This window comes from Varanus komodoensis, unplaced genomic scaffold (assembly GCF_004798865.1).
Source record: "Varanus komodoensis strain SLA01 unplaced genomic scaffold, ASM479886v1 scaffold78, whole genome shotgun sequence".
NCBI classification, from domain to species: Eukaryota; Metazoa; Chordata; class Lepidosauria; order Squamata; family Varanidae; genus Varanus; species Varanus komodoensis.
In genome coordinates, this window is record NW_025336455.1 from 1,726,044 (window position 1) to 1,750,071 (window position 24,028).

The following is a 24,028-nucleotide window of genomic DNA, read 5'->3' on the forward strand; positions in this document are numbered from 1 at the left end:
CCCCCGGCATCTGCCCCCTCCCAGGTTGTTTGCTTGAGTTGCGCCCGCGCGGGGCCCCACCTTGGACTCAACGTGATAGGCCACGTAGTGGGCAGTGCAGCGGAGCGGGATCTTCCGGACGGGCCACGGAGCATCGTACGAGAGGTAGGCGGGCAAGACGCTGATTCGCAGCTCCCCCTGCAGCCGGACGACAGGCAAGACCTCGTTCCCCGTGTACTGGGGGAGCCGCCCCAGCGCCCGCGGGGGACGCGAGACCCTCGCTGCCGCCCCCCGCCCCCAGCCCCCGGAGCCACACACCTGCCGGTTGAAGTAGAGGAAGCCTTTGGGGCAGTTGACGTTGTGGAAGGGGGCGAAGGACTCGATGGGGCCGTCGATGGTCATGGGGTGCAGGCGTAGGGCCCCCCGGGAGGTCACCAGCAGCCAGTGCGGGGAGGGGCCGCAGATGAACACCTGGGAGGGAAACGCTCGCTCGCACTGCCGGCCCTCGCCCACAGCGGCTGCCCAGAGCCCCCCCGCGACAGGGGAAGGCCCTCCCGCCAGCCGCACCAGATCCCTCGGAGGAGGGGTGCCGGGGTGGGACGCCGGGCGCCCGGCACACGCTTACAGTCCCCCACTCCTGCCCCGCAGCTCCCCAGAGACATGGCCTTGCGCGCCCCACCCACGGGGCAGCCCTCGCCGCCGCGTCCCTCCGGGACTCACCCCCGAGTAACCATAGATGTCCTCGAAGAAGCGGAAGCGGGCCACCCGCCCCCGCGGAGCAGCCGACTCTTCTCCGCTCACGCTCTCTGGCTTCTTCTTGGACAGGCGTGGCTTCTTCTCCCGGAAGTTAATGTTATGGGGGACCTCGTGGGGGGGAGGGAGGGGGGACAGCGCAATGAGGAGCCCGGCCACGTGGGGGGGTCTTCTGTGAACTGGCAGAGCACCTTCTGGCACCTTTGCGGAAGGGCTGCTTCCTTCCAGCAGGATGTGCGGCTGCATTACTTGGCCAGCAGCATGAGGGCAGCGAAGGGCAGGCAGGCAGACGGACGGACGGACGGACGGAGAGGGGCGGGCACAGGGGAGCGGAGGCCGACTGCGAGGGGCTGCAGCGCCTCGGGGGCAAGGGGACCGAGGGACTCACCTTCTTGAACCTCACTTTGAGGTTAGCCTGGCCCAGCTGGGAGTCATGGCTGAAGGCCTCGTAGATCAGCAGTTCCTGGTCCACGTGGACCTGCCGGCGACACGGGAAGTGAGCCGTGCTTCCGCTCGTCCCCTCGCTCTGCCCCCACCGACCGCGGCTGGCGGGCCAGGGCGGCACCACGGCCTGCCGGGGCAAATGCTGGCCACCGGGGCCCTGCACTCCCGCCCCACCAACGAAGGCCGTGCCGGGAGGCGGGAAGAGCAGCCACGGCACGCCCTGCCCCCGCCACAGCACCCCAGCTTTCCCAAAACGGCCCTCCCGGGGCAGTTCAGAAACGCTCCCAGGTGGCGGGAGACACAGGGAAGCCCGCCTGCACCGGCACTGGCACAGGCCAGCCCGCTCGCTCGCTCGCTCGGCACCGGATTCGCCCTCGCAGCAGTGCCCACGGCTCGCACGAGCACCACACGTCAAGCTGCCTGGCTCCCAAGTGAGGGTGTCCGGGATGGCCACCCTCACGCCTCCCTCGGGACGGATCTGCCTGCACGGATCCAGGAGTTCCGTCCAGCAGCAGGGCCGGGGGGGCCGGAGCCACCGGGTGGGTCCAGCCCCCTCCTCCACGCGGGACTCCAGGTGCAGCATCCCCCGCAGGGGGCTCTCCGGCCTCATCTCGAGTGCCTCCAGCGTGGGAGAGCCACTGCCTCCCTGGTGGGTTTCTGATTTAAGCAATGAAACGTTGTGTTTCGCTATCTGTAATGTATCCAGTTTTATTTTATAACTTGCTCTAAGCCACCCAGAGCGCTCCAGCAATGGGGCAGTCTCAAAATGAAATAAATGTAGTAATTGTAGTAACATCGCAGGTCCCTGCTTTTCTTAACCCCTAACGCTAACGCTAACCCTGTTGTGCTGTGGCCAGGCACCGTTCCCACACCTAACCGGAACCGCCCCTCCTGCAACCGCTGCCCACTATTCCGTGCCCTGCAGTCCAGGACGATCCGGAAGAGAGCCTGGCCTTCCTCTGGGCGACAGCCTTTCAAGAACGTGCAAAGTGCTATTCTATCTCCCCTCCGTCTACCCTCCTCAAGGCTGAACATGCCCGGTCTCTCGACCTCTCCTCACGGGGCTTGGTCTCCGGTCCCCAGATCACCCTCATTGCCTCCTCTGCGTCCCTTCCAGCTTGTCCGCCTCTCTCTCCAACTGAGGGGCCCAGAACTGGGCACGGGACTCCCGGTGAGGCCTAACCAGTGCGGAGCAGAGGGTAACTAGTATTTCGTGCAGTGTGGAAGTGATTCATCTCTTAATGCATCCCAAAACAGCGTTTGCCCCTTTCGCAGCCACATCAGATGGTTGGCTCATATTCAGCTTGTGATCTGCAACAATCCCAAGATCCTTCTCACTTGGAGTTTCTCAAGTTGTATTCGAATTATGGGATGTGCAAACAAATTTCAAGAATGCCCATTACGAATAACGGAGCGCTTGGAAGGTCTGTGGGTGCAGCGGAGGGGGGGGGGATTCACTGACTGGGCTTTCCCTACTCCGTTGCGCAAAGTAACCTTTGCGTTTGGTCCCGAGTCACTTTTTGCTGCCAGTCAAGGATGCCGCCTTTGGCCGGCTGCCTTGCCAGAGGCTCCCACTGCTCGAAGGGTTTCTCTCCGCCGAAAGGCTGGCTGGCGCCTTCCTCGGCCCGATCAAAAGCAGCCCTGCCCTGCCCCCTGGCTGCCCGAAGCCGGTGGGGCACATGCCTCGCGCCCCTCGGGAGGGATCACGCTGTCCCCTGGCGCCAGGGGAGGGGCTGAAGTCCCGGAAGGGGGGTATTCCCGGCCGGCTGCGTTTCAGCCGCAGCCTTTTGCACGTCTCTCGCGTGACGGAACGGCAGGTGCAGGCAGGCAGGCCGAGGCAGAGCCCAGCCTCGGCGTCGGAACTCACCAGCAGGTAGGGCCGGCTCTGCCGATTCCCCAGGGCCACCAGCAGCACCTCCTTGACCAGCGGCATCTCGGTCTGGCGGATGACCTCCTCCTTCTTGGCCTCGCCCTGGCTGGCCGGCTGGCCGAAGGAGCTGTCCACCAGCACCCGCTGCCCCATGGGGAAGTTCTTCACCAGGAAGACCAGGCGCCACTCGGGGAGCTGGTAGATCTGCGGGGAAGAGGCGGTGCCCGTTGCAGCCCAGCCACGGAGGGCAGCCGGCCGCGCCGCGCCCACCCCACCGGCCCCAGGCGGGCCTCACCTCCATGGTGCCGTTCTCCCGGACCAGCACGCACCAGTGCGTGGGCTCCGCTTTGTACTGGTGGGGATCCCTGTCGGCCGAGGGCAGGCTGGAGCGCCGAGGCTCCTCCTTGCTGGGGCTGAAGAGGGAGCCCGAGTCCCCATATAGCATCTCCTCCTCGTCATCGACTGTGTTGCTGCAGCCGGGGGGGGGGGCAGAGCAGAGCAAGGGGTCACCCCTGAGAGGCGTGGGAGGCCCTGGCGGCACCTCACCCGCTTCCCATGGGAAGAAGCGGGCCCACCTGCCGCAGAGGCCCACCCAAGCCAAGCTCCAGATGGGGCACGGCCGAAAAACTCCGAGGTGGGCAGGGAAAGCCCCGCTGCAGCACCCAGCAACCCCTCCTCCTCCTGGCCGAGCAGAGACCCCCCCCACGACGAAGGGGTCTTGAACACGCCCGCCCCACCTGATGTCCTGGATGGGCGCCTCTGCTTCAGACTGGCTCCGCGCGGAGAGCTCCTCACGGGAGGTGGACGGGTGGCTCTCGGTGGTGAACATGCCGCTGACGTCCCGGTACACGCACAGGGCGATCACCTTGGGCTGCTGCAGGGACGGCGGGGGCAGCCTCAGGACAAGGCTGCTCCAGGAGTGCCCGGAGCATGCCGAGCGGCAGGCCTGCTGTTTCGCCCCCCCCCCCCCCAAGGCCCCCCCCGCCCCCCCCCCGCCTGCTGTCCGACGCCACGGCTGGGCTGCCTCCGCACCTGCGCAGGTAGGGGCTCTCTTTGGAGGCCTCCAGGAGCGGTGTGAAGAGACCGCGGGGAGCCCGTTTCACGCAGTCAGCTCTGCCTCTGCTAGCTGAAGAGCATGGATGGAGTCGGGGGGGAGGAGGAAAAGGCCTACCCAGAGCGCCCCCCCCTTGCTAAACTTCCTCTGCTCGGTGCAAATCGGCAGGTGCCAACAGGCTGGAAACACCACTCCTCCAAAAAGACGTGGGCTCGCCTGGAGGCTCTCCCAGGCAGGAGAGCGGACCCTCAATTTGCACGATGCGGCTGCAGCGCCGGCCCCCGCCGGCCTGAGGCCCGCCCCGCCCCCAGCGATCGTGGCCCCCGCTCACGTGGTGCAGCTGGGGCTTCTGCAGGGTGAGGCGGTGGGTCCGCCCCCCGTAGGAGTCGCTCTTCAGCACGAACATGGTGACCTGCCCCTCGGCGCTCATGATCACCACGTAGGGGTCGGCCACGGCGCAGTGCACGATGGGCGAGCCGAGGTCCACGGGGATGAAGTGCAGCTGGTTCACTGCGGGCGGAAGCACGGGCAGCACCATGCAGGGCCGGCCAGGAGCCGCGGCTCTGCCCCTCGGAGCAGCCCCCCCAGCGGTCCCGGAGCTCAGGCCACCGGGACACGCGGAGCCCCTGCGAGGGCCCAGCGCTCGCCGCCCCGCCCTCCCGCTGCCTAGGGGATCCGTCCCCGGGACGGGGCTCTCCCCGGGAAGGGCCGTCGTCACAGCTGACCTCCCTCCAGCAGGCGGATGCCCAGCGGAGACACCTGCACAATGTAGCGGTTCTCGCCAATGTTGCCCGAGTAGACCGTGGGCCCCTGCGTCGCGAAGCCGCTCGTGTCCAGCTCCATGATCTCCTGGCCAGTCTGCAAGATCTGCGGGAGCAAAAGGCACGTGCAGCGCGATCAGCGGGAGAGCTGCCCGGGCCGGGACATCACGGAATCACAGCAGAGTCGGAGGGGCCAGAAGGCCGCAGGGTCCCCCCCACTGCTCTTGCGGGTCATTGAGCCACACCGCCCCACTCAGAGGGCGGCCCAGTTTCTCTTCCAGTGCCTCCGGTGTGGGAGGGCCCCCACCTCCTAGGCAACCGGTTCCACTGCCCCATTGCTCTGGCAGTGGGGAAACGCTTCCTGGAATCCCGCACGACTCTGGTTTGCTGCGCCTTGAGTCCATCACGCCACGTCGACAGCAGGGCCCCTCTGCCGGGAGCAGCGCTGCTGAGCAGCACCGAACAGAGCAGACTTCCCCAGCCGGGTGCCCCACGCACGGTGTTGGGTCGCGGCTCCTAGCAGGCCGGGGGGGGGGATGTGGGGAGCTGCAGCCAACACACCCACAGGGCCCCAGGGTGGGGAAGGATGCTATAGGGCAGGGGAGCGGAAGAGCCACATCTGCTAAAGAGCCACAAGTGGGTGCCCGCAGCAGCAGGTGGTGGGCAGCGAGCGGTGCCCGCAGGCGTCCTGGAAGGCGAGCAGCGAGCCGCAAAATGCACTCAAAGAGCTGCGCGTGGCTCCCGAGCCTCGGCCTGGCCCCACTGCTACGCGGGCTGCCCCGGGCAATGTGGGGCAGGACCTCTCCACGACGCTGGCCGCTCCCAGGGGCGCCTCCAGCCTGGGCCTCCCTTCCGTGCTGCCAACTGGCCCGCGGTGGCCGCGGCACAGGGCAGACGGGCTCCTTCCCGCCTCCTGCTGCCGCCCTCCGGCAGCGCTCCGCACCCGCAGCCCTCGCAGGCCCCCTCCGCCATCTCCGGGCTGCCACTTCCACGCGCTCAGCGAGGCCCGTGGGACGCCCCGGCCACCCCGCCCGCTGCAGCGTCTCTGGCACGCACCATGGTGGAATCCTCACGGCTCAGGATGAGGAACCCGTGCCGCTTCCCATCGTCGGCCGGCTCCGGCGGGGGCGGCTCCTTTTCCGTGCTTTCCCCTGAAGCGTCTTCCTCCTGCTACACACAGGACACAGACTCCTTGCCGTGGCGAAGAGAGGCTGGGCCTGACGCGGCCCGAGGCGGGAGCTGCCCGGGGCCGCATGCGCTCAGGTGCCACAGTTCCCGGCAGCCGTGCAGCGCCCTCCTCCGGCGCAGCAGGCGTGGGCGGGCTTTGGGCGACACGAGAAGCCCTGCTCAAAGGCTGAGCGTGGCTTGCTGGCGAACCAGGGGTTGTCGCATTGTCTGAACCCAGCCGTGCTACTGGCCTGTGGCTTATGAACCAAGAGTCGCCCATGAAGAGGACCAATGATTCACTGCTGGGTTGCGAACCGGAGGTTGCTTTCCGTGGGTGCCATTTCGACTGAGAGCGGAGAACATGAGAACCCCCATTGCAACAACCACCCAGGGTGCAACAAAACTGCGCTCAGCCTGTCCCCAGCCTCTGAGCACGTGCTACTGAACTGAGCCTCAGAGTCGAGGATCACCGACTCGCACGAAATCACAGGCAGAGAAGAGCCAACAGCCCAAATGGTTAAGGGGGCAACGGACTCAGCCAGGGCGCCTCTGAGCACCAGTTCCCAGGAAGCAGGCAGCCTTCAGACCCCACGCACGAGCTTCCCTGCCCCGAGGGACAGCAATACCATGACCCCCTTCGGGGGCCCCAAAAATGGGGGGTCTACGTACAGTTGCCTCTTCTGTCTTCTGCGGTGAGATCACAGTCCACATGTCGTAGCAGCCAGGAAGTTCAAAGGTTGTCACCACCTGAGGACGGATGCTCTTCTGTTGGAAAGAGGGGGGCGTTACGGACCCGGCCCTCAGGGCGGGCGTTCAAGACAGGTACTGGGATTGGGCAGGCAAGCTGCCCTGACTGCGACGGGGGCACTGGTCCTTCCCTCACACCGCACGTGGATTACTGCACATAGTTCTGGCCAACGCATCTCAAAAAGGGACGCGTTCCAGGGAATGGTTGGAGCAGGGAAGGGTCAAGGGGCTCAAGCAACCCCCCTGCAAGGAAAGGCTACAGCATCCGGGATCGTTCCGCTTAGAAAAAAGGCCGGAAAGGGAAGACAGGATAGAAGTGTGCAGAATTACACGTGGTGTGGAGAAAGTGGGGAGGGAGACTTTTCCTTGCACGCTTAATGCCAGAACCCAAAGGGGGCTTTCCATGAAGGCGGCTGGTGGGGGATTCAGGACGGACGGCTGAACTACGGACTTTGCTTTCACAAACGTAACCTGGATCACCAGCTTAGATGGCTCTTGAAGGGGACTGGGCAACATCATGGACGAGAAGGTGGTTCGCGGCTACTAGTCCTGGGGACTCTGTGCCACGCAGAATCACAGCAGAGTCGCAAGGGGCCATGAGGCCACCAAGCCCAACCTCGTGCTCAGTGCAGGACTGCGGGTGGAGGCATCCCCCTCAGACAGACCCCTGGACGCCTCCCGTGAGAGCCCACCAGCTCCTCCGGGCACCGGCTCCATCGCTACACCGCTCCAACAGCAGAGCGATCCAGGTAATCCGTCTCAGGAGAAAGGGCAGGCCTGAGGCCATCTCTGCCACCGGAGACCTAGGAATGCCTCCGGCTTAAAAATTAAAAGAAAATTCTCCTCCAGGGTGAGCCGCACTCTGCACCAAGGACAGATCACTTCCCTGTCATGCACCTGCACAAACTGGCACAGTGTTTTTGCATTTTACTAATTTATTCTACAATGCCGACTGCCACGAAGTTACTCGGGCTTAAGTGGTGGCAGAGGGCGAGTACGAGTGAATGCAGGGGCCGGGAATGACGCTCGACTGCTGGAAACGGGATCCAGCCCCCCCTCCGGAGCTCGCAGCAAGCGCTGCCTGTGGACTTCCAAACACTGGAGAGAGGAAGATAAAGAAGCCCAATTTCACAGCACATGTTCTTTTTTGGGGGGGGGGGACTTCCACAGCCTGAGGGAGAAGCCCCTCCCCATGACCTCCAGCTCCTCGCCACCTGTCCTCACAACCCACCCGTCACCCTTCTCTGTCATCAGCAACCCACTCCTTGTAAGAGCTCTCAAACACCCAAATGGCTCCAAACAGCAGGTCCTGAGAAGACCCTGGGGCCCCTGCCCCAAAGGCAGAGGACCGAGTGGCGCACGAGGCAGGAGAGGGCACACCGAACCCCCGACCTCCCTGGGGTGGGGCTCGGGACGGCTCGGCTGGGAGACGGCGAGGAACGGTGCCGCGGAGGCAGGCTGCGCAAGGGCCCCTGGCAGCTGGCCCCCCAGCTCCTCAGGGGGCCGCCCTGCCCTGCCCGGCCCTGCCCCCTTGTCCCTAGGTGTTTACAGGCGGCCCCAACAATCTCTGGGGCAGCCCTGGCAGGCCTAGCTGCCGCGGCACTGCTACCTCACTCGCGCCAGACAGACGCCCCCCACGGCGCAGGCCTTCGCACAGGGCGCCCCGCAGCCCCTCCCGTGGGCGCTCGCTCACCTGCAGCACCGAGAGGGCCCCATTCTTGCCGTAGCCGGAGCACACCACAATCTCCAGGTCAGGCTCGGGGCTATTCTGGAACTGGAAGGGAAGGCAGGTGGGCACCCGCGGTGAGGCGCTTGCCTGGGGAAGCCGCCTCAGCGACCTCCGCAAAGGGGGTGCCCCATTTTCTCCAGACACCCGAGGTCCATCGTGCCCCCAGGAGCGGACAGGATGGCAGAAGTCCCAAGCGCATGGCACTCCCTCCGCTGACCTGCTAGGTCTGTGCCGGCCTTTCCTTCAGGCCCAAGCACCCCGTCCGCCTTCCCCTCCCAGAGGCAGCAAGGGCTGAAAGCGGCCGCCCTCCAGGGCCCAAGAGAGGGGCTGCCAGGCAGGCTGGAGAGGCCAGCCAGGTACACACCTCCTCGGAGAGAAAGGCCGGCTCGCCCATGGCGGCGTTGGCACAGGGACCAATGTTCAGGATGCTGTCACACACCTGCCAGAAGAGAGCGCATCAGCCACACGCGGCTCAGTCACGGCCAAGGCCTCGGTCTCCTGGAGGCCCAAGGCTCTTTTGACCCACGGACATGAGCTGTGCTCTGGCCCTGCCTTAAACGGGTCGTGCAGCAAAGGGAAGCGGTCCAGGGCCCGGATCCGGGCACTGAGCTGCCCTTCTCCCACCCTCCCTTCCATGGCACGGGGCAACACGGACTGGCCACAGCCGGCCATCTCGCCCCGGGGACGGCCTCAGAAGCAGCCCCCAGATGGTACCTCAAAGGAGTAGGTGGCTAGCTGGGTCCCAGACTGGGCTTCGCTGCCGTACACCTCGATCTCGTCCACCTCATCCTGCGGAGCCGACTTCCCCCCTGCACAGGATGGAATAGGATGCGTCTAGCAGAGGGGCCCCTCGCCTCGTCCCCTGGCTTCTCTTCCTCGGCCTCTGCTCTTCCCAGGCACCTCCCCGCCCTCTACTGCCGCTTCCCCCCATTCGTGCCCCCACACCCAATGTTTTCAAATCCTCAGGAAAGGAGTCACGGAAGGCGTGCTGGAGATGCCCAGAATGCCTGGGGTGCTCCGGGTCACACGCGAGGTGTGCAACGGGCCGGCGGGACATGCAAAGCCTCCAGGTACCAGCGTGACCCAAAATCACTTGAGAAGGCGATGGAGGGAGGCACCGGGCAAATCCGGGGTGGGAGAGAGGCCCCTCCCCTTTATGCCTGAGGCCACCAGCACCAGCCCAGAGGAGACCCGTTACGGGCAGTGACGCGGGGGCACAGAGAGAAGGCAGCAGCAGGGCGGGTGCTGGAAGCAGAGCCAAGAGCGCAAAACCGCAAGTGAGGCGGCTGGCGCCATGTGCAGGATCACCACAGAACGTGGCCGCCACGCCACGCTGGGCCCCGCCTGCCCCGATCACCGAGAGAGGGCGCTGCGGGGGCAGCCTCCCCGGGGCCACAGCCCCCTCTGCTGCGGGGCTGAGCCACCCACCTGCCCAGTTTGCCGGCTGCTCCACACGCTTCTTCTTGACGGGAGGCTCATCCTGCTAGTGAAGAAAGCCGCGTGCTGATGGGAGGGTCTCCGTCCGCCCCCCACCTTCCTCAGTCCCAGCGGGCCAGAGGGGAACTTGTGGCCACGCAGTTCTTGCCGGAGCCCATCATGCCCCCGGGAGTCCAGCAACCGTGGGCGGGGGGGCAGTTTCCCCAGCACTGCCTAGAGCGAGGTGTGCGGCCCCCACCACCAGGGAGGCCCTGCAGCCTGCTGAGCACCGTCGCCTCTCGGGACGAGGACAGGAAGGCCCCTCTGAACTCACCACCTTCTCTGCAGCGTCCTTGGCCAGACTCATGGGGGGCTCCTGGAGCTTCTCGGTGTATTTCAGGAGGAGGGAGTTTCCGAGGCGGGAGCCCAGGAAGAGGTACCCGGGATCCATGGTGATCATCTGCGATCCAGGCAGAGGAAGGCAACTCAGCACTCTGAGCACTCTCAGTCACAACAGCGGCCGCAACGGCACTTCTGTGCCCCTTTCTGGGATCCGCCGAGGCAGGTTATGAAATGCTCAACACATGAAAACACTTAACAGCTCGTCAATATTAAAAACTTCAAAACCGGAAGGATGATTTAGGAGGCAAAGGGCGGGAGTGTCCGACAAGGTCGGAGAAGTGCCACAAGGCAGCGGAGGCCTTCCAAGGCCACCAGCAACCTCTCTGGGCTGGAGAGGCGGCATGGATCAGCCCTGCCTTTCGACGCCGCACCAAAGCATTCAGCATGCGGGCAGAGCCACCCTCCTCCCATCTGTGAGGCTGAAGAGAAAGGATGGGGGGGCTGGCTCAAGGTGGTCCCCCCGCAAACTTCAGAGCCAAACCAGGGTTTGAACCCAAGCCCTGGTGTGCCAAGCGCAACACGCTGCCTGCTGCACTGCATCTCAGCCCAGCCAACGCCTTCCAGAGGAATTCCCTTCCCCTCTCTGACCCACTGGGACGGCGAGGCCTGCTCCACACAGCAAAACTGATGGGAAAAGCAAGTCTCCAGGGGAAAAACAAGCAGGAAGACAGAGTAAAGCGGTTCACTCAATAATGTGAGTTTTTAAAAACAAACTCAAGCTTCCTGCTAGGATTATTTTTCTACCCCAAAACCGTAACAGGACTCTTCAAAGGAAAACATGCAGGTATGTGATGGGGTGTCACACAGAGATGGGTAGAGACCTGTTCTCCCCTGCAGAGGAGGGCAGGATGCGCTCCAACGGAGCAAAGCTCAGGGAGCCAAGGTTCCATTTGGATGCCAGGAAGCACTTCCTGACAGCCGGAACCCCGAGGGCGTGGAATGGGCTTCCACAGAAGGTGGCTGAGGCCCCTTTGGTGAGGGTGTTCAAGGATAGGCTGGACGTGCACATGGTGGGCATGTCATGAGAGGAGCTGGGGGTCAGACTAGATGGCCGGGGAGCCCCTTCTGACTCGCTCTGTTTCCATGTTTCTATAACCTGAAAAGTCTACTGTATATCCATTTTGTTGTGATCTTGATGCACTTCTTTGATCTCAGAAATAATGCATCCAATCGTGCATCACGCAGATACAAAGGCCCCTTTGTGGAGCAGCTTCTGGAAATTGGCATTATTAGCAATTACTTCCAGCCTGTAAGAGACCTGCTTTCCCAAATGAACCTCCCCAAAGCCAGCGCCCCCACCCACCAGAAGGGGTCCATTCTTCGCCCCGCACAGCATCTCTCCAGCCACACCTTCGACCCTCCGGTCACGCGCCCCCAGGTCTGCTCTCCCCTTCTGGGGGCCGTCTGGGCGGCATGTACTGCACGCCCCCACCTGATTTGTCAGAGCAGAGCTGTTCCACAGGCCACACTCGCCCCAGGGCGCCCCACACCACCCAGACCGGCCCCCCCACTGGGGGTGCCCTGCGGCGGAACGGCACTTACGCACGTGGTGAGGACACTGGCCGCTGCCTTGTCGAAGTGGAAGGATCGGACGCTCCGCATGCCATCCGTGATGAGGGTCAGCACGTAGCTGGGGAAGGGAGAAACGGCTGTGGGCGGGAACCGCCAAGAGGGCAGGAGGGGCAGCGCCTGGCAAGTCTGTTCCCGCCTGCGGAGGGTCTGGCCCCACACAAGCAGTGGGAGTGCGATGCAGGCCCTGCACCGGCTCGCCCGGCCAGGGGGAAGCGGCTGAAATCTAGGCAAAGGCTGAAAAACCAGCCAAATGGCAGGACTCCCCCGCAGCGGCAGGCCCTCCTCCAGCTGGGCCCGGGACTGCTTCCCCCACCGGCTCGCAACTGCCACAGGGCGGGCACTGAGCACAGCCAGATGGGCAGAAGCGGTCTGGCCGAAGCTGCTTGCAAGAGATCTCAAAAGTCAAGGGCTGCAGCTGTCCAGCCACCAGCCCCCGCTTGGCTCATCCATGGACGCCGCACCTGATGCCGAGGCGGACTCGGCACGCCCAGGATCCCGGCCGACTCCCCAGACCACTCGCGTCTTCCCTTCAGCCCTCTCTCTGGGATGCCCTACTGACAAGAGCCTCATCTCAGGCTTCAGGTTTCTCAGGAAGCCATGAAATATTCATCCGCTTCGCTGTATTGAGAGCCGCCCGCCCAGAAGCACGGCACCCTGGGAAGGTTGAGAGCTCGGTGCCAGAGCCTCTGACCCAGCCGTGAATCAGGCTGCCCCTGGGCGGCAGGAAGGAGCTTGTGCCACAGAGAGCGGCAGCATCTCACGAGCTCGAGGGTTGGCGGACAAGAACTGCTCCCCCCACCTGCGCTTTCCAAAGGCTCTCGAGGACAAGAGCTATCCCAGCATCTGGCCAAAATAGTGGGAGACTGGCAAGAGCTGCTGAGGCAGACACGCTGCATGGCCAGGCGCCTTCCTGCTGAAGTCCGTCCAGAGCGATTGCGCTCTATTGCACAGGAAAATCCCGCAGACTTACATCTCCCCGCCTTTCAGTGATATCACCATCTTGTCGTAGGAGATGAAGGTTGCCTGGGCACAGTCCAGTGTCATTTTCACTCCCTCCTGGACTCCTGCAAAAGGAGAAGGGGGCAGTAAAGTTGTCAGGCGATGCAGAACAGCACGGCACAGGCGAGGGGCTCGGGACCACGCAGGAAGTGTCCCTTTGGCAGACGCGGCCTGGCTTAGCAAAGCATTTTTCATGCAAGATTGCTTGAGGCTGCAAGTTCTCCATGCATGCTCAGCCTTGCAAAATAAGTTCACAATTTTCTAACGGGGCAGAGGTTGAGGAAGTGGGGCCTCCACTTTCTGCGGATGTTACAGAGTGTTTCTAGCACTCGGTCGTTAGGAGGAAAAGCTTGGGAAAATGCCGCCTGTCCCAGTCCCATCCTTGCCAATAAAGTGAGCACCATCCGGAGTTCCAAGTGGATCTCAGTTTGCGCCTTATTCAGCGAAACACTCCTGCTTCTTGTTTCAGGATGTCACAACTTTTCCTGAATATGGATTTGGCTCAGTCAGGTAACAGCCAGAGGGGTACGACTGCTAATCTATTCTTCACTTGTATGTTTTGGTGATGCTGAGTAATTGCGTCCCTTTGCGGGGAGGCTATAATACGGATAAACTTTGAATTAGAACACTTTCGTATGTGCTGGTGCATTTGTTCTACTGATTTCTCTACCTGCTTCCTCAGAGTTAACACATGGTTAATGTAAAGATTTCCCATGCTCTTTTGACAGTTAAAAGACTAAAATTGCCATGGCGACTCACCTCCTAGAGCACAATAAATTGAGGATCTAAGAACAATTTCAGTGTTTGAACGGCTGACGTACACGCACTACTCTAGAATGGATACATCCATGGGTAGCTGTCTTCCTTCGTTGAAATGTACGCATAATAGATATAATTGCACTTATAATAGATAAATATTTCCTTTTTCTCTTTAATGGTCTTGTTATGTTGCACCATAATAAAAGAGTTACTTTTTTAAACAATACTGTAATCAGTAAAATTATTTGAAAATCCAAATCATTCATCCCTTGGGCCAAGAGCACTGCATGCTGAACAGCGCAAGGGCGGCTTGTCAAAAAGGACACAGGATGTGGCCTGGCCATCGTCCTTTTACCCCACGCCACATCAATAGAGGAAAGTGAAAGAAGAGGGAGAAGGGGCCTGCCCATGGCTAGCTGCTTAACTTCAAGGCTAGCGAGGGGCACATACCACTGGCACCCAGCATAGCGCAGCGGTTAGACTGCTGGGCTAAATTTTAGTCCCCGCTCAACTACCAGGCTCACTGGGTGACTTTGGCCGGTCACTGACTCTCGGCCTAACCTACCTCACAGGACTGTTGTCGAGATAAGATCGAGAGGAGGAGGATTGCATAAATCGCCTGGAGCTCCTCTAGGAAAAGGAGGTGGGGGTTTGAATTTAAATAATTATTCAATATCCAATAAAGGGAGTGGAGAAAAAGTGGGCAGGCGTACTTAGTGGGAAGACTGTGGTGCCGTTGGTGAGGCTGTTGAGAGAGACACCGTAAGGTGGCACGCTCTGGTTCAGGTACAGCAGCGAGTTCACTGCAAAGATCACAACACCACCTGGAAGGGAGGGAGAGCAGAATTAGGCAGGGACAGGACAGCGGCTCCACACCGCAGGTTCAAAGCTGCTGAAAGGAGAACGTCTCCATGCCACCTTCTGGGTGAAGGAATCTGCCACATACAGATTTTTATTTATTTATTTATTAAAACATTTTTATGCCGCCCCATTCGCCGAAGCCTCGGGGCGGCTTACAACATAGATAAAACAAGTTAAAATCCATATAAAATAATCTTAATTAAAACTCACATTATAAAATAAGCCGCCCTGGCCAGATAAAATTCAATTGTATTTAGCATTTAAAATGTTGCTTAAATAAAAAGGTCTTAGCCTGGCGCCGAAAAACAAATAACGACGGCGCCAGGCGGACCTCTCTGGGGAGCGCATTCCATAACTTAGGCGCCACCGCTGAGAAAGCCCTTCTCCGAGTAGCCACCCTCCTAATTTCTCTCACGGAGGGCTCCCGGAGAAGGGCCTCTCCCGCCGATCTCAGGGGGCGACTGGGCAAATATGGATGTAAGCGCTCCTTCATGAAATGTACGTCGGGACACTCTCTCTCTCTCGAGCCCAGCACTGTCTATGCCAACCAAGGGCGATTCACAGCTGTCCAGATGCTTTGCTCTACAGCTTTCGAGGGCCACAGCCCGCACTGGTGGTCCTGACAGGTGATGGGGGTTTTAGGCTAACTTGCCACCTGGGATGCCGCAGGTTGCCAACCCCTGGTCTGAGGCTATCCATGTTCTCAGGCAGACCTCCTTCCCAACTCTGTTTTAGATTGCTTTTAAAGTGGAGATGTGGCCAGGGGGCTGAGCCTGAATTCACTGGCTCCCCCTCACTGTCCAGCCGGACCAACCCCCCCTTTGGATTCCCATCCAAAGCCAGAATCCCACCCCAGGGATGTTCTCAATTTCCAGCTGCACTGTTCTGTGTGCGGACACGCCCACTCGCTTATTCGCGCTACGTGCGAGAGCCGAAAGGAGGCCGTCATTCCTCTTACCGATGGGCTTGGGCACGGCCAGGGCCTGGGTGCAGTCAAAGGGCAGGTTGCTGAGGGACCAGATGACCGGGTGCACCTTCTGCATGATGTTCAAGGAAATGGCAACGATGCTGCAGGTGTCCTGGCGCACAGCCACCCGCCTGAAAGAGGGGCAGGGGAGAATGAGCGCGCTCTGCAGTGGAGCCTGAGACTAGACGGGCTGGCCGTGCTTGGGGCTGCCCCTCGCCTGCCGCCTCCCTCCACCACCAACATGAAGGGACCCTGCAGGGCTCCCAACACATCCCCCAACCTGCGTGTTTTGCTCCCTGATCTCGGGTGCGCTAAAGCAGGGTGGGATTGCTCAACGGCGAGGGAAACCCTCTACGGGGGCCTGAAAGGCATCTTCCCGTAAGGAGGGCACACTCTCAGCAGGGGCTCCGGAATGCAAATCAGACGCCAAAGCTGAGCTGTGGCGCAAATCAACGCAGGCTGTTCTGGGACTGATCCTGTAGCATTGAAAAAGCCAGCATGTTACGCTTATGGCAAGACTACCTGCAATCCCAAGAGTGCCAGCAGGTCGTGAGGACTGAGTCCTTTGGAATTATAAATGCCTAAAGATAAGATTTTGCTGAAATAGTTGCCAATGTTTTGTGTTCAAATCCTGATTCATAATTGCACAGATCCTCTCGCTCAACCCCGAAGCAGCCTCTCTCGACTCCACTTCTGCCTGCATGCCATGGCAAGGCAAGGAAGCCAGGTGCTTTAGCGCATCACAACCAGTCTTGATCCCCTGAAGTGCGCAAGTCGGCCTTCCCCACCGGGTGCCCTCCAGAGGGGCGGGACTGCGATTCCCAGAATGCCCGGCCGACACGGCACTTCCCAGCCGGGGATTCTGAGACTCGCAGCCCCGAGCCACGAGGAGGGCGCCGGAGCGGGAACGGCGGCTGTGGAGCCTCGCCTGCAGCTCCTCCCAGTTTCGAGTTCTCCTCGCTGCACCACACGACCGGCCGTGCAGCCCTGGCGCCCCTTCCCCAGCCAGCAGGGGCAGCAGCGGGAGCTCGGCCCCCTGCCAGGGGGAGCCGCCTGCCTGGCCTCCCTGCAGAGGGCCAACGCCTGGCGCGACGACAGAACGGGAGAAGGAAAGGGGAGACGCACCCGGGCCAGGTCTGGTTGGGCTCGAAGAGGATGAGCAGGGTGGGCTCGTAGTAGCCGCACAGGAACTGCATGTCGATGATGTTCAGCAGCTTCTCGTCCAGCTCCCGCACGTCGATGATGTAGCTGGGCAGAAAGCTCGACTTCTGGCTGCAACGAGGGAGCAGCGGGCCAGTGGGTCTGGAGCAGCGCTGAGGCGAAGGGCTGAGGAGCAGCTGTGCGACCGGACACAGCGACCCAGCCCAGGACGAGAGAAACGCCCGCAAGGAGGGGTCCAGGCGCAGCACCCGCTGGCAGCATCCCTCCCTGGCGGGGCCGCCCGCACAGCCCACGGCTCCAAGTCAGAAGCACACTGTCAGCCAGCGGCAAGGCCTTCCTTCCGCAGCATTCACACATCCATCTAGTCCAGTGGTGGCGAACCTGCGGCACCCGGGCCACAGCGGGCACGCAGAGACCGTTCCGTCGGCACTCGAGCCAAGTCGCCCCAACATCGCCCAGCGGCCGAGCATCGGACAACAGCGCACATAGGGGCCCTGCGCATGCTCGGAAGGGAGCGGCGGCGCCAGGCGATGACATCACGAGCCGCGACTCATGAGCTGCCACTCGTCCGAGCTTTCGCATGGCCGGTCAGTGCGCTGCCAAGGATATATGTAAGTATTTGCTTGCACTGGCTGTGAGTTGTTTTTTCTAAACTAAAACCTCAGTTTTCAGGTTTTATTGTAGTGTCGGCACTTTGCGATAAGTGGGTTTTGGGTTGCAGTTTGGGCACTGGGTCTCTAAAAGGTTCGCCATCCCTGATCTAGTCTGCTCTTCCAGCACTTCTGCAGCCCAAAGCCACATCCTGTGGCACTGAGTTCCACAGATTAATGTAAGTTTCAGGCACAGAGTCTTTTCCGTGTCTTGAACAATCATTTCTCATTTAAAAAACTACACCTAACTGCAGCCATCCTAGACCAAGTTCTCTCAGCGGAACAGCTCTCAGCTGGGCCAGCGCCTCACCCTTCGCCCATGACCCCTTCGTGCTCATCAGTCAGCGTGTCTCGGCGGAAGGGCAGCACCACCAGCCTCGTGCCGTAGATGAGCATCACCGCACAGCGCCCGTCCGGATCCACCCGCACTTTCGGGATGTGGACATTCTGCACGAAGCCATCCTGGGCAAGAGACAGAGCAAGCCATGAGCCCCAGAGAGCGAAGCACGGCCGAAGCACCGAGCCCTTCCTTCCTCCGGCCCCTTGCGTCTGGCGTGCCTGCCGCCTCTCCAACCATGGAGACAACCCACTTGTTGCAAAACAGTCACGCTAGAGCACGGCGTTGCCATGAATTTGGTGAGGGAGAAGCCCTGGCTGCCTCAGTGGGGACAGGACACTCCCACACGCTCGCAGGAGATGCCCTGTGCCACACCCCATCACACTTCTAATGGAGGCTGCTTCGGAGGCCGTGACGAAAGTGAGAGTGGGGGGCAGGACTAGGCAAAAGGGAATCTCCTGGGGATGCAAGAGGCCTGCCGATGTCTCGCGGCTTTCAGGAGAGCGAATGGGAGCTCCCCCACAGCATCTTTCGAAAGGAGACTGCCACCCTCATGGACATACCCGCAGCTCTGGTTCCTCAAAGTAATGAAGAGAAAGTGTTTTCAGATCATGGGTGCCAGGATCATACTCCACCACGGAGAGCTGGAAGGCAGGAAAAGACATCACGGGGGGAATCTGCTCAGATCCTCCACTGTCTTTTTCTTCAGTGGAAAAATATAAATATGAAGATGAGCCTCTTCTTGTGAGGGAATGACTTGAAATATGAATAACTGCCTCCCTTATTTTCAGATGCTATGGTGGAATGGCTGGATGAAACAGATGGAATGGCGTGCGTCTCTTGCTTCACTACATGCTGTACACAGCGCTTTAATACTGAAAGATCTACTCTGCAGGTTGCACCGTTCATTCCTCCACTGCTCTCCCTTCCCAAAATGCAATACGTGTAACAGCTGCAGAAATGCATGATTGATTCTGAGCCCACGGTCCTCTCCTCAGAAGGCTTTACGAGGCTTGGTTTCCGCTGGGCCAGTCCACTCTGCTGCATGTGCTGCACAGCCAAATGTCCACGGAGCTCGGTGCAGGAAGAGCAGCTGGAGTTCCCAAGGACGGGCGCTACGGGCCGTCTGCCAGGGCTCCGCAACACCTCCACCTACTCCAAACGAGACCTGCAGCTCTCCGTGGCCCCAGAAGACTGCAGAAATACTCGGGGCTTGAGGTGGCTGGCCACGGCCGCACCCACCTCCACATCACACACACACGTGGTCCGTACCACATGAAGCGGCCCTTCCAGAAACCGGCCTCAGCAGGCAGCCTACCTTGGCATCCTTGAAGCTCAGCAGGAGGGCGTCTCTCTTGGCTCCCGCAAGCTGCACGCTGGCCATGGACATGACGTTGCCGAAGAACGAGAAGGCGGCCACCAGCTCCAGCTTCTCCTTGTGACCTTTGCCCTCTGTGCGAGACAGCACATCAGAGATGTCTTGCAGGGCCAAGGCTGGCACTGACCCCGGAGGGCCGCTGCTTCTCAGCCCGCTCCCTACCAGAGTCTCTGGTCAGCTTCAGCAGAGGCTTCAAACCCAGAGAACTGGCACTGCAGAGTCCCAGGCAACAGCTGGCAATGCTCGCCAGGCACGGAAGCCACTGTGGCGGGTTCCCAAGGAGTGGGGCAGAGCCCGAACGCAGGACAGCACCCTTGTGAAGCAGCGCTGCGCAGTGGCAATCCCCACCCACGCACCTTCTTTCCCAGGAGCCCGGCACGCACCGCGGCCCGCACTTCCGTCCACTCACCTGCAGTCCTGTCATTTTTGGTGGCAGTCTGCAAGAGAAGCAGGCAAGCACCATCAGTCCTGCAGTCCCAACGCAGCCGCAGCGCACCAGCTGCACAGGCCCCCTTGGGGGGCTGCCCTCCCTTCCAGGGCACAGTGCCAAGCAAGCAGCGGCTTTTGCCTCAGAGGGACGTCGGCATTCAGAGGGAGAGGAGGGAGCAGCAGATCTCACGCTGCATCGGAGGGTTCGCCCTGTATCTAGAGCAGCGCTAATCCCTCAGCACCCTAACACCCCCACCTCAGATCATTCCATGGCTCTGAAGCCCACCCCTCTCTCTGTGCCGCTGCAGGTTCAGGGCCTGCCCGACCTCTGCAGGGGTCCCCTGCTGCTGCTTCCCAGTTCTGACATTCAGCTGCGCTCTCTGGCTCAGGACGGATGAAACACCCCTCCCAGCAAGCAGGGTGCCCAGATCTTCTCCACAAGATGCGACATACCATTTCTTCTAAAAACAGTTGGTCAGTAAATCCACCCTACACTGACAAAACTGCTCTTTCCTGGAGGGTTGACACAAGCCAAATGATCTCTAGAATACATACCGGGAACACCATCCCACACAAAAGATGGACATTTATGTTTGTGTGGGAGAGGCATTTGGGAGAGGGGATGGAGAAGGTGGAAACAGCCATTTTCTGTCTCACAGACACTCTCCCCCTTCGTGTGGTTCAGCAACAGCTGGAATATTACAGGAGCTTTGAAGTGAGCATCTGTCACAAGCAACACTGCTAAAGACCAGCCACATCCCCAGTTCCAGGCACACCTGGTTGGACAACTGTGTGCGGCTCCCTTAAGGAAATGGCTGCTTAACCAGATCAGCAAAATCTGTCCCAGCTTCCTGCCAGTATCCAAGGATGTTGCAGAGCAAACGAAGAGTGAACTGCTTATCCAAGGAAGGCTTCCGAAACCTTCATGGGGCTGCATCCTGTACCGACCCCCAGTCACTGGGCCTGGCCTCCAGATGTGCCTGCTACTCCTTCCTCGAAACTCCTTGATTCCCTCTTTGATCCCAGCAACAAACACGGACAATTATAGCACGGCAAATGTCCGCAGCAGCTAGTTCACAGTACCTCCGAATCGTGGTTGAGCCTGTAAACGTACAGCTGAGAGGTTCCAGCCACTACCAAGTTGCGCTCGGCGTTGGAGAAGAAGTTGCAGTACATGGAGAACTCCAGCCCCGTGGGAGGGTGGGCCTGCTTGTACACAGCGTACATCCTGGCAGGTTCCCCACAGGGAGGCACATCCCAAGCTGCCAGAAGAGAGGCAAGCGTCAGGCCTTCAGCCCACAGCAACTCCTGGACCAGGGCCAGCGGAAGGCCAGCTCATCCACCAGCAGGCTCTGGCCAAAGGAGGGCATTTCAAATGGACCCTGCTATCGAGGCCCCACCGGTGCAGGTGTTCAGCGAGAGGCTGGACGTGCACATGGCGGGCATGTCGTGAGCGGAGCCGGCTGGTGCCGGAGGTCAGACTAGATGGCCCGGGAGGCCCCTCCTGACTCGTTCTGTTCTCTCTGTTTCTATTGTGCTCCCTGAAAGAGACGGCCTTCGCCAGCACCTTTCTCAGGCTTCAGCTTGCTGACGCTGAAGCTTGACAGGAACTGGGCCCGACAACTAGCTACCCTTATTACCGGTCTGGAGATCCCCAAGTGACCGAGAGATTCAGTTTGTGCCAGAATTTGCCAGATAAAAGGAAGGGTCCTGAAGATGGTACTGGTCATTACGGTGCTCTGCTTCACAAGAAGCGACACACTCAGATAATGGAGCAAATGCACATTAGGGCAAAACATCCCAAACTCAAGAACAGCCTGATGGGATCTGAGCTCACAGTGATGGATCAATAGAGGGATCCTGGGGTGTTGGTGGACAGCTCACTGAAACTGTCAGCCCAGAGCAAAGCTGCTGTGAAAAACACAAGCGGTGCTAGGAAAGGAGCTGGAAAGAGCACTGCCAAGAGGATGCGCCCCTTAAATAATCTTGGGTGCAGCTGCACTTAGAATATGACGCACAGTTCTGGTCGGTGCACCTGAAAAAGGACATTACAGAGTTGGGAAAAGTGCAGAGAAGGGCAACTAAAATGATCCAAGGGCTGGAGAAACTCCTTTGGAAGGAACACGAAAGGAAGTACCCCTTTACACTACACATAGTTAAATTGTGGGATTCACCGCCACAGGAAGCAGCGAAGGCCACTGCATTCAAAAGGGGCCAGGGAAACTCGTGGAGAAGGCCATCCACAGCAACAAGTCTGGCTGGCCAAGTGCCGCCTCCAGCATCCAGCGCAGCGAGCCTGCACACCCAGCTGCTGAGGAGCTCTCGTGCCGTCCTGCTCAAGGAATCCCATGGGCGGCTGGTCTGCCACCACGGGAACAGAGTGCTGGACTGGATGGACCATTGGTCTGACCCAGCATGCTTTTTCCCCATGTTCTTATGACACATACATAACGCAGGTTTGCAAAAGTCAGCGTCAAATTCAGGGTCACTGCTGTGATTCCCACTGAGCATCCTTCTTGCTCCCCCTCTGAACAATTTAAAAGCTTTGGAATAATGCTCTGCATTTGACCCATCCCCACGTTATATGCAGCCTGAGTTCCTAAAGGAGGGTGAAACTCTCATTTTCCATTCCAGTTGTTGCTGCTGACAAAGAAGCCAGACAAACAAGGAGAGCTGGAGATCCTTGACAACACCCACACAATCAGATTGTGAGACAACTCTATCCTTGAACTCAAATATCAACCGGTACTGGCAGTTGTCCTTGTGGATAGTACAGTGTTTATTTTAAACGACAGATAAGTCTGAAGCAAGATGGCTAACCCAATTAATCTGCCATAATTGTGGCCCAATAGTTCCTTGGCACCCTAATATATTACCCTAAAGCAGGGACAAAGAACATGTGCTCCTCCAGACGGTGGTAACGCTACAATTCCCACCAACACCAGCTGGAACATTCAATGGTGAGGATGATGGGAAGTGTGGCCCAGCAACATCTGGAGGTCCACACATTCCCCATCTCTGTCCTTATCTGATCAAAACAGAAAAGCCTCAAGGAAAATGTATGACAGTGGAAAGCATTTTCTTTGTAAATGTACCAAGCCTTGTCTGCACAGCTTGAAACAGCGCACTGTTCAGCTCTGTGCCCCATGAGAACCCATGTGACATAATGGATAGTGCTGGACTGGGACTCAGCAGATCCAGGGTTTAATTTCCACTTGGCCTAAGCTACCTCACAGGGTTGTTGTGAGGATAAAATGGAGGTGTGAGTCATGTTTGCCATCCTGAGCTCCTTGGAAGAAGGCAGCATATGAAGGCAACCAACAGGTAACCCACAGAAAGGAGCCCAAGAAACCTGCAAAGACGCCAGGACGGGCTTGTTTTTGTACGCAACAGTACTAGAATGCCTCAGAGTACAGAGTGTGGCCGTAAAGCATGAGAAGAGTCCTGCGGGATCAGCATGAGGGTCCATCCATTCCAGCCTCTGGTTCACACAGCGGCCAATCAGCTGCCCACCCTGACCCCACGAGCAGGGCAGGAGTGCCGCCGCACCCTCCTGCCTATGTTCCCCAGCAACCGGGGAGCACAGGCACCCTGCCTCCGATACCAGGCATAGCGCAGAACCAGCAGAACTAGCACCCGCACAGAAGTCCCCGGACTGCTGGCACCACGCGGCCTGTGCGCTGCGGGCAGGACCTCCTCCGCCTTTCCCGGGCTGGGCAGCCCCGGCCACGCTTCCGCGCAGCACACCTGCCCCTTTCCGCCCTTGCCCGCCTCCCCTTCTCGGCGCGGGGAGCGGAGCTGCGCGGGGCCGCCTGCCTCCTGCACCCGCGCGCGGAGAGCCCCCCGCGGCCAGGCAGCGCCCCCCGCCAGCGGTTCTCCCGCACGCACGGCGAGGGGGATGGGCCCACGCAGGCGGCCGGGCTTGGCGGGGAGGCTGCCGGGGAGCGGGCGGGGGCCGCGGAGCGAAGCTGCCGTACTCCCCTGCCGCCCCGGGCCCCCCGGAATCCGGGCTTACCTCCCCCGCCCACTCCGCAAAGCCCCTCAGCCGGCGGGAGCACCCCGGCGATCGGTCCGGGCGGAAACAGCCCCTGCCGGAACCATCGAGGCGGCGGCGGAGGCGAGAGCCAGAGAGAAGCACGGCTAGCGCGCCCTCGAGGCAAAGAGCCTGGCTAGGAACCAGTCCTCCAAGGGGCAAAATTGGCGGGCGGAATTCGCCGAGTCTGATTGGCCAAGAACAGGAGGGGGGGAATTGGAGCGGAATGGCTCGGACTCCAGGAGCTGATTGGTTACAAGAGTCTGAGTGATGGACTGGGTGTCCAATGTTTGGTGGCTGGGAAAGATTAAAAAGCATAGACTAGGAAGGAGTAGCAAATGCAGAGTGGTAGTTTAGCGACCAAGACTTTGATTGCGAGCTCTCCTGGCTTAGCGCCCGCTTCGTCGGATGCGGGAGGGGCGATCCTCACCCGGGGAAAGAGGGGCGAGGCAGCTCTCCTGGTGTGAATGGTGGCCACGCAGGCCCATTTCGCCGGATTGATTACTTTTATTTTATATTCTGTGTTTCCGTGGCAGACGATATACAAGAATGAAATAGAA

At 60.2% G+C, this 24,028-nt stretch overlaps 1 protein-coding gene across 5 annotated transcripts in view; it reads right to left on the reverse strand.

The window, feature by feature from the left end:
• CPSF1 (cleavage and polyadenylation specific factor 1) overlaps nucleotides 1–23,549 on the reverse strand; it is a 28,172-nt gene extending 4,623 nt beyond the window's left edge. The window contains exons 1-27 of one of the 5 annotated variants that reach the window (XM_044453332.1): nucleotides 23,451–23,549; nucleotides 20,519–20,697; nucleotides 19,416–19,443; nucleotides 18,947–19,080; nucleotides 18,192–18,272; nucleotides 17,602–17,753; nucleotides 16,606–16,752; nucleotides 15,472–15,611; nucleotides 14,366–14,476; nucleotides 12,865–12,958; nucleotides 11,865–11,952; nucleotides 10,255–10,380; nucleotides 9,933–9,987; nucleotides 9,219–9,313; nucleotides 8,869–8,943; nucleotides 8,469–8,549; nucleotides 6,698–6,793; nucleotides 5,918–6,031; nucleotides 4,826–4,967; nucleotides 4,432–4,610; nucleotides 3,784–3,920; nucleotides 3,342–3,516; nucleotides 3,044–3,250; nucleotides 1,121–1,210; nucleotides 700–843; nucleotides 298–450; nucleotides 61–177 (exon numbers count right to left, since the gene is read on the reverse strand). In XM_044453332.1, the coding sequence (XP_044309267.1) occupies nucleotides 61–177; nucleotides 298–450; nucleotides 700–843; nucleotides 1,121–1,210; nucleotides 3,044–3,250; nucleotides 3,342–3,516; nucleotides 3,784–3,920; nucleotides 4,432–4,610; nucleotides 4,826–4,967; nucleotides 5,918–6,031; nucleotides 6,698–6,793; nucleotides 8,469–8,549; nucleotides 8,869–8,943; nucleotides 9,219–9,313; nucleotides 9,933–9,987; nucleotides 10,255–10,380; nucleotides 11,865–11,952; nucleotides 12,865–12,958; nucleotides 14,366–14,476; nucleotides 15,472–15,611; nucleotides 16,606–16,752; nucleotides 17,602–17,753; nucleotides 18,192–18,272; nucleotides 18,947–19,080; nucleotides 19,416–19,443; nucleotides 20,519–20,662 (3,105 nt within the window). In that variant the 5' untranslated portion in view covers nucleotides 20,663–20,697; nucleotides 23,451–23,549. Of the gene's footprint in view, nucleotides 1–60; nucleotides 178–297; nucleotides 451–699; nucleotides 844–1,120; nucleotides 1,211–3,043; nucleotides 3,251–3,341; nucleotides 3,517–3,783; nucleotides 3,921–4,431; nucleotides 4,611–4,825; nucleotides 4,968–5,917; nucleotides 6,032–6,697; nucleotides 6,794–8,468; nucleotides 8,550–8,868; nucleotides 8,944–9,218; nucleotides 9,314–9,932; nucleotides 9,988–10,254; nucleotides 10,381–11,864; nucleotides 11,953–12,864; nucleotides 12,959–14,365; nucleotides 14,477–15,471; nucleotides 15,612–16,605; nucleotides 16,753–17,601; nucleotides 17,754–18,191; nucleotides 18,273–18,946; nucleotides 19,081–19,415; nucleotides 19,444–20,518; nucleotides 20,698–23,450 lie in introns of those variants that run through there. The other 4 variants (XM_044453335.1, XM_044453333.1, XM_044453334.1 and 1 more) reach the window with 4 other exon arrangements.
• Nucleotides 23,550–24,028: the final 479 nt, after the last annotated feature.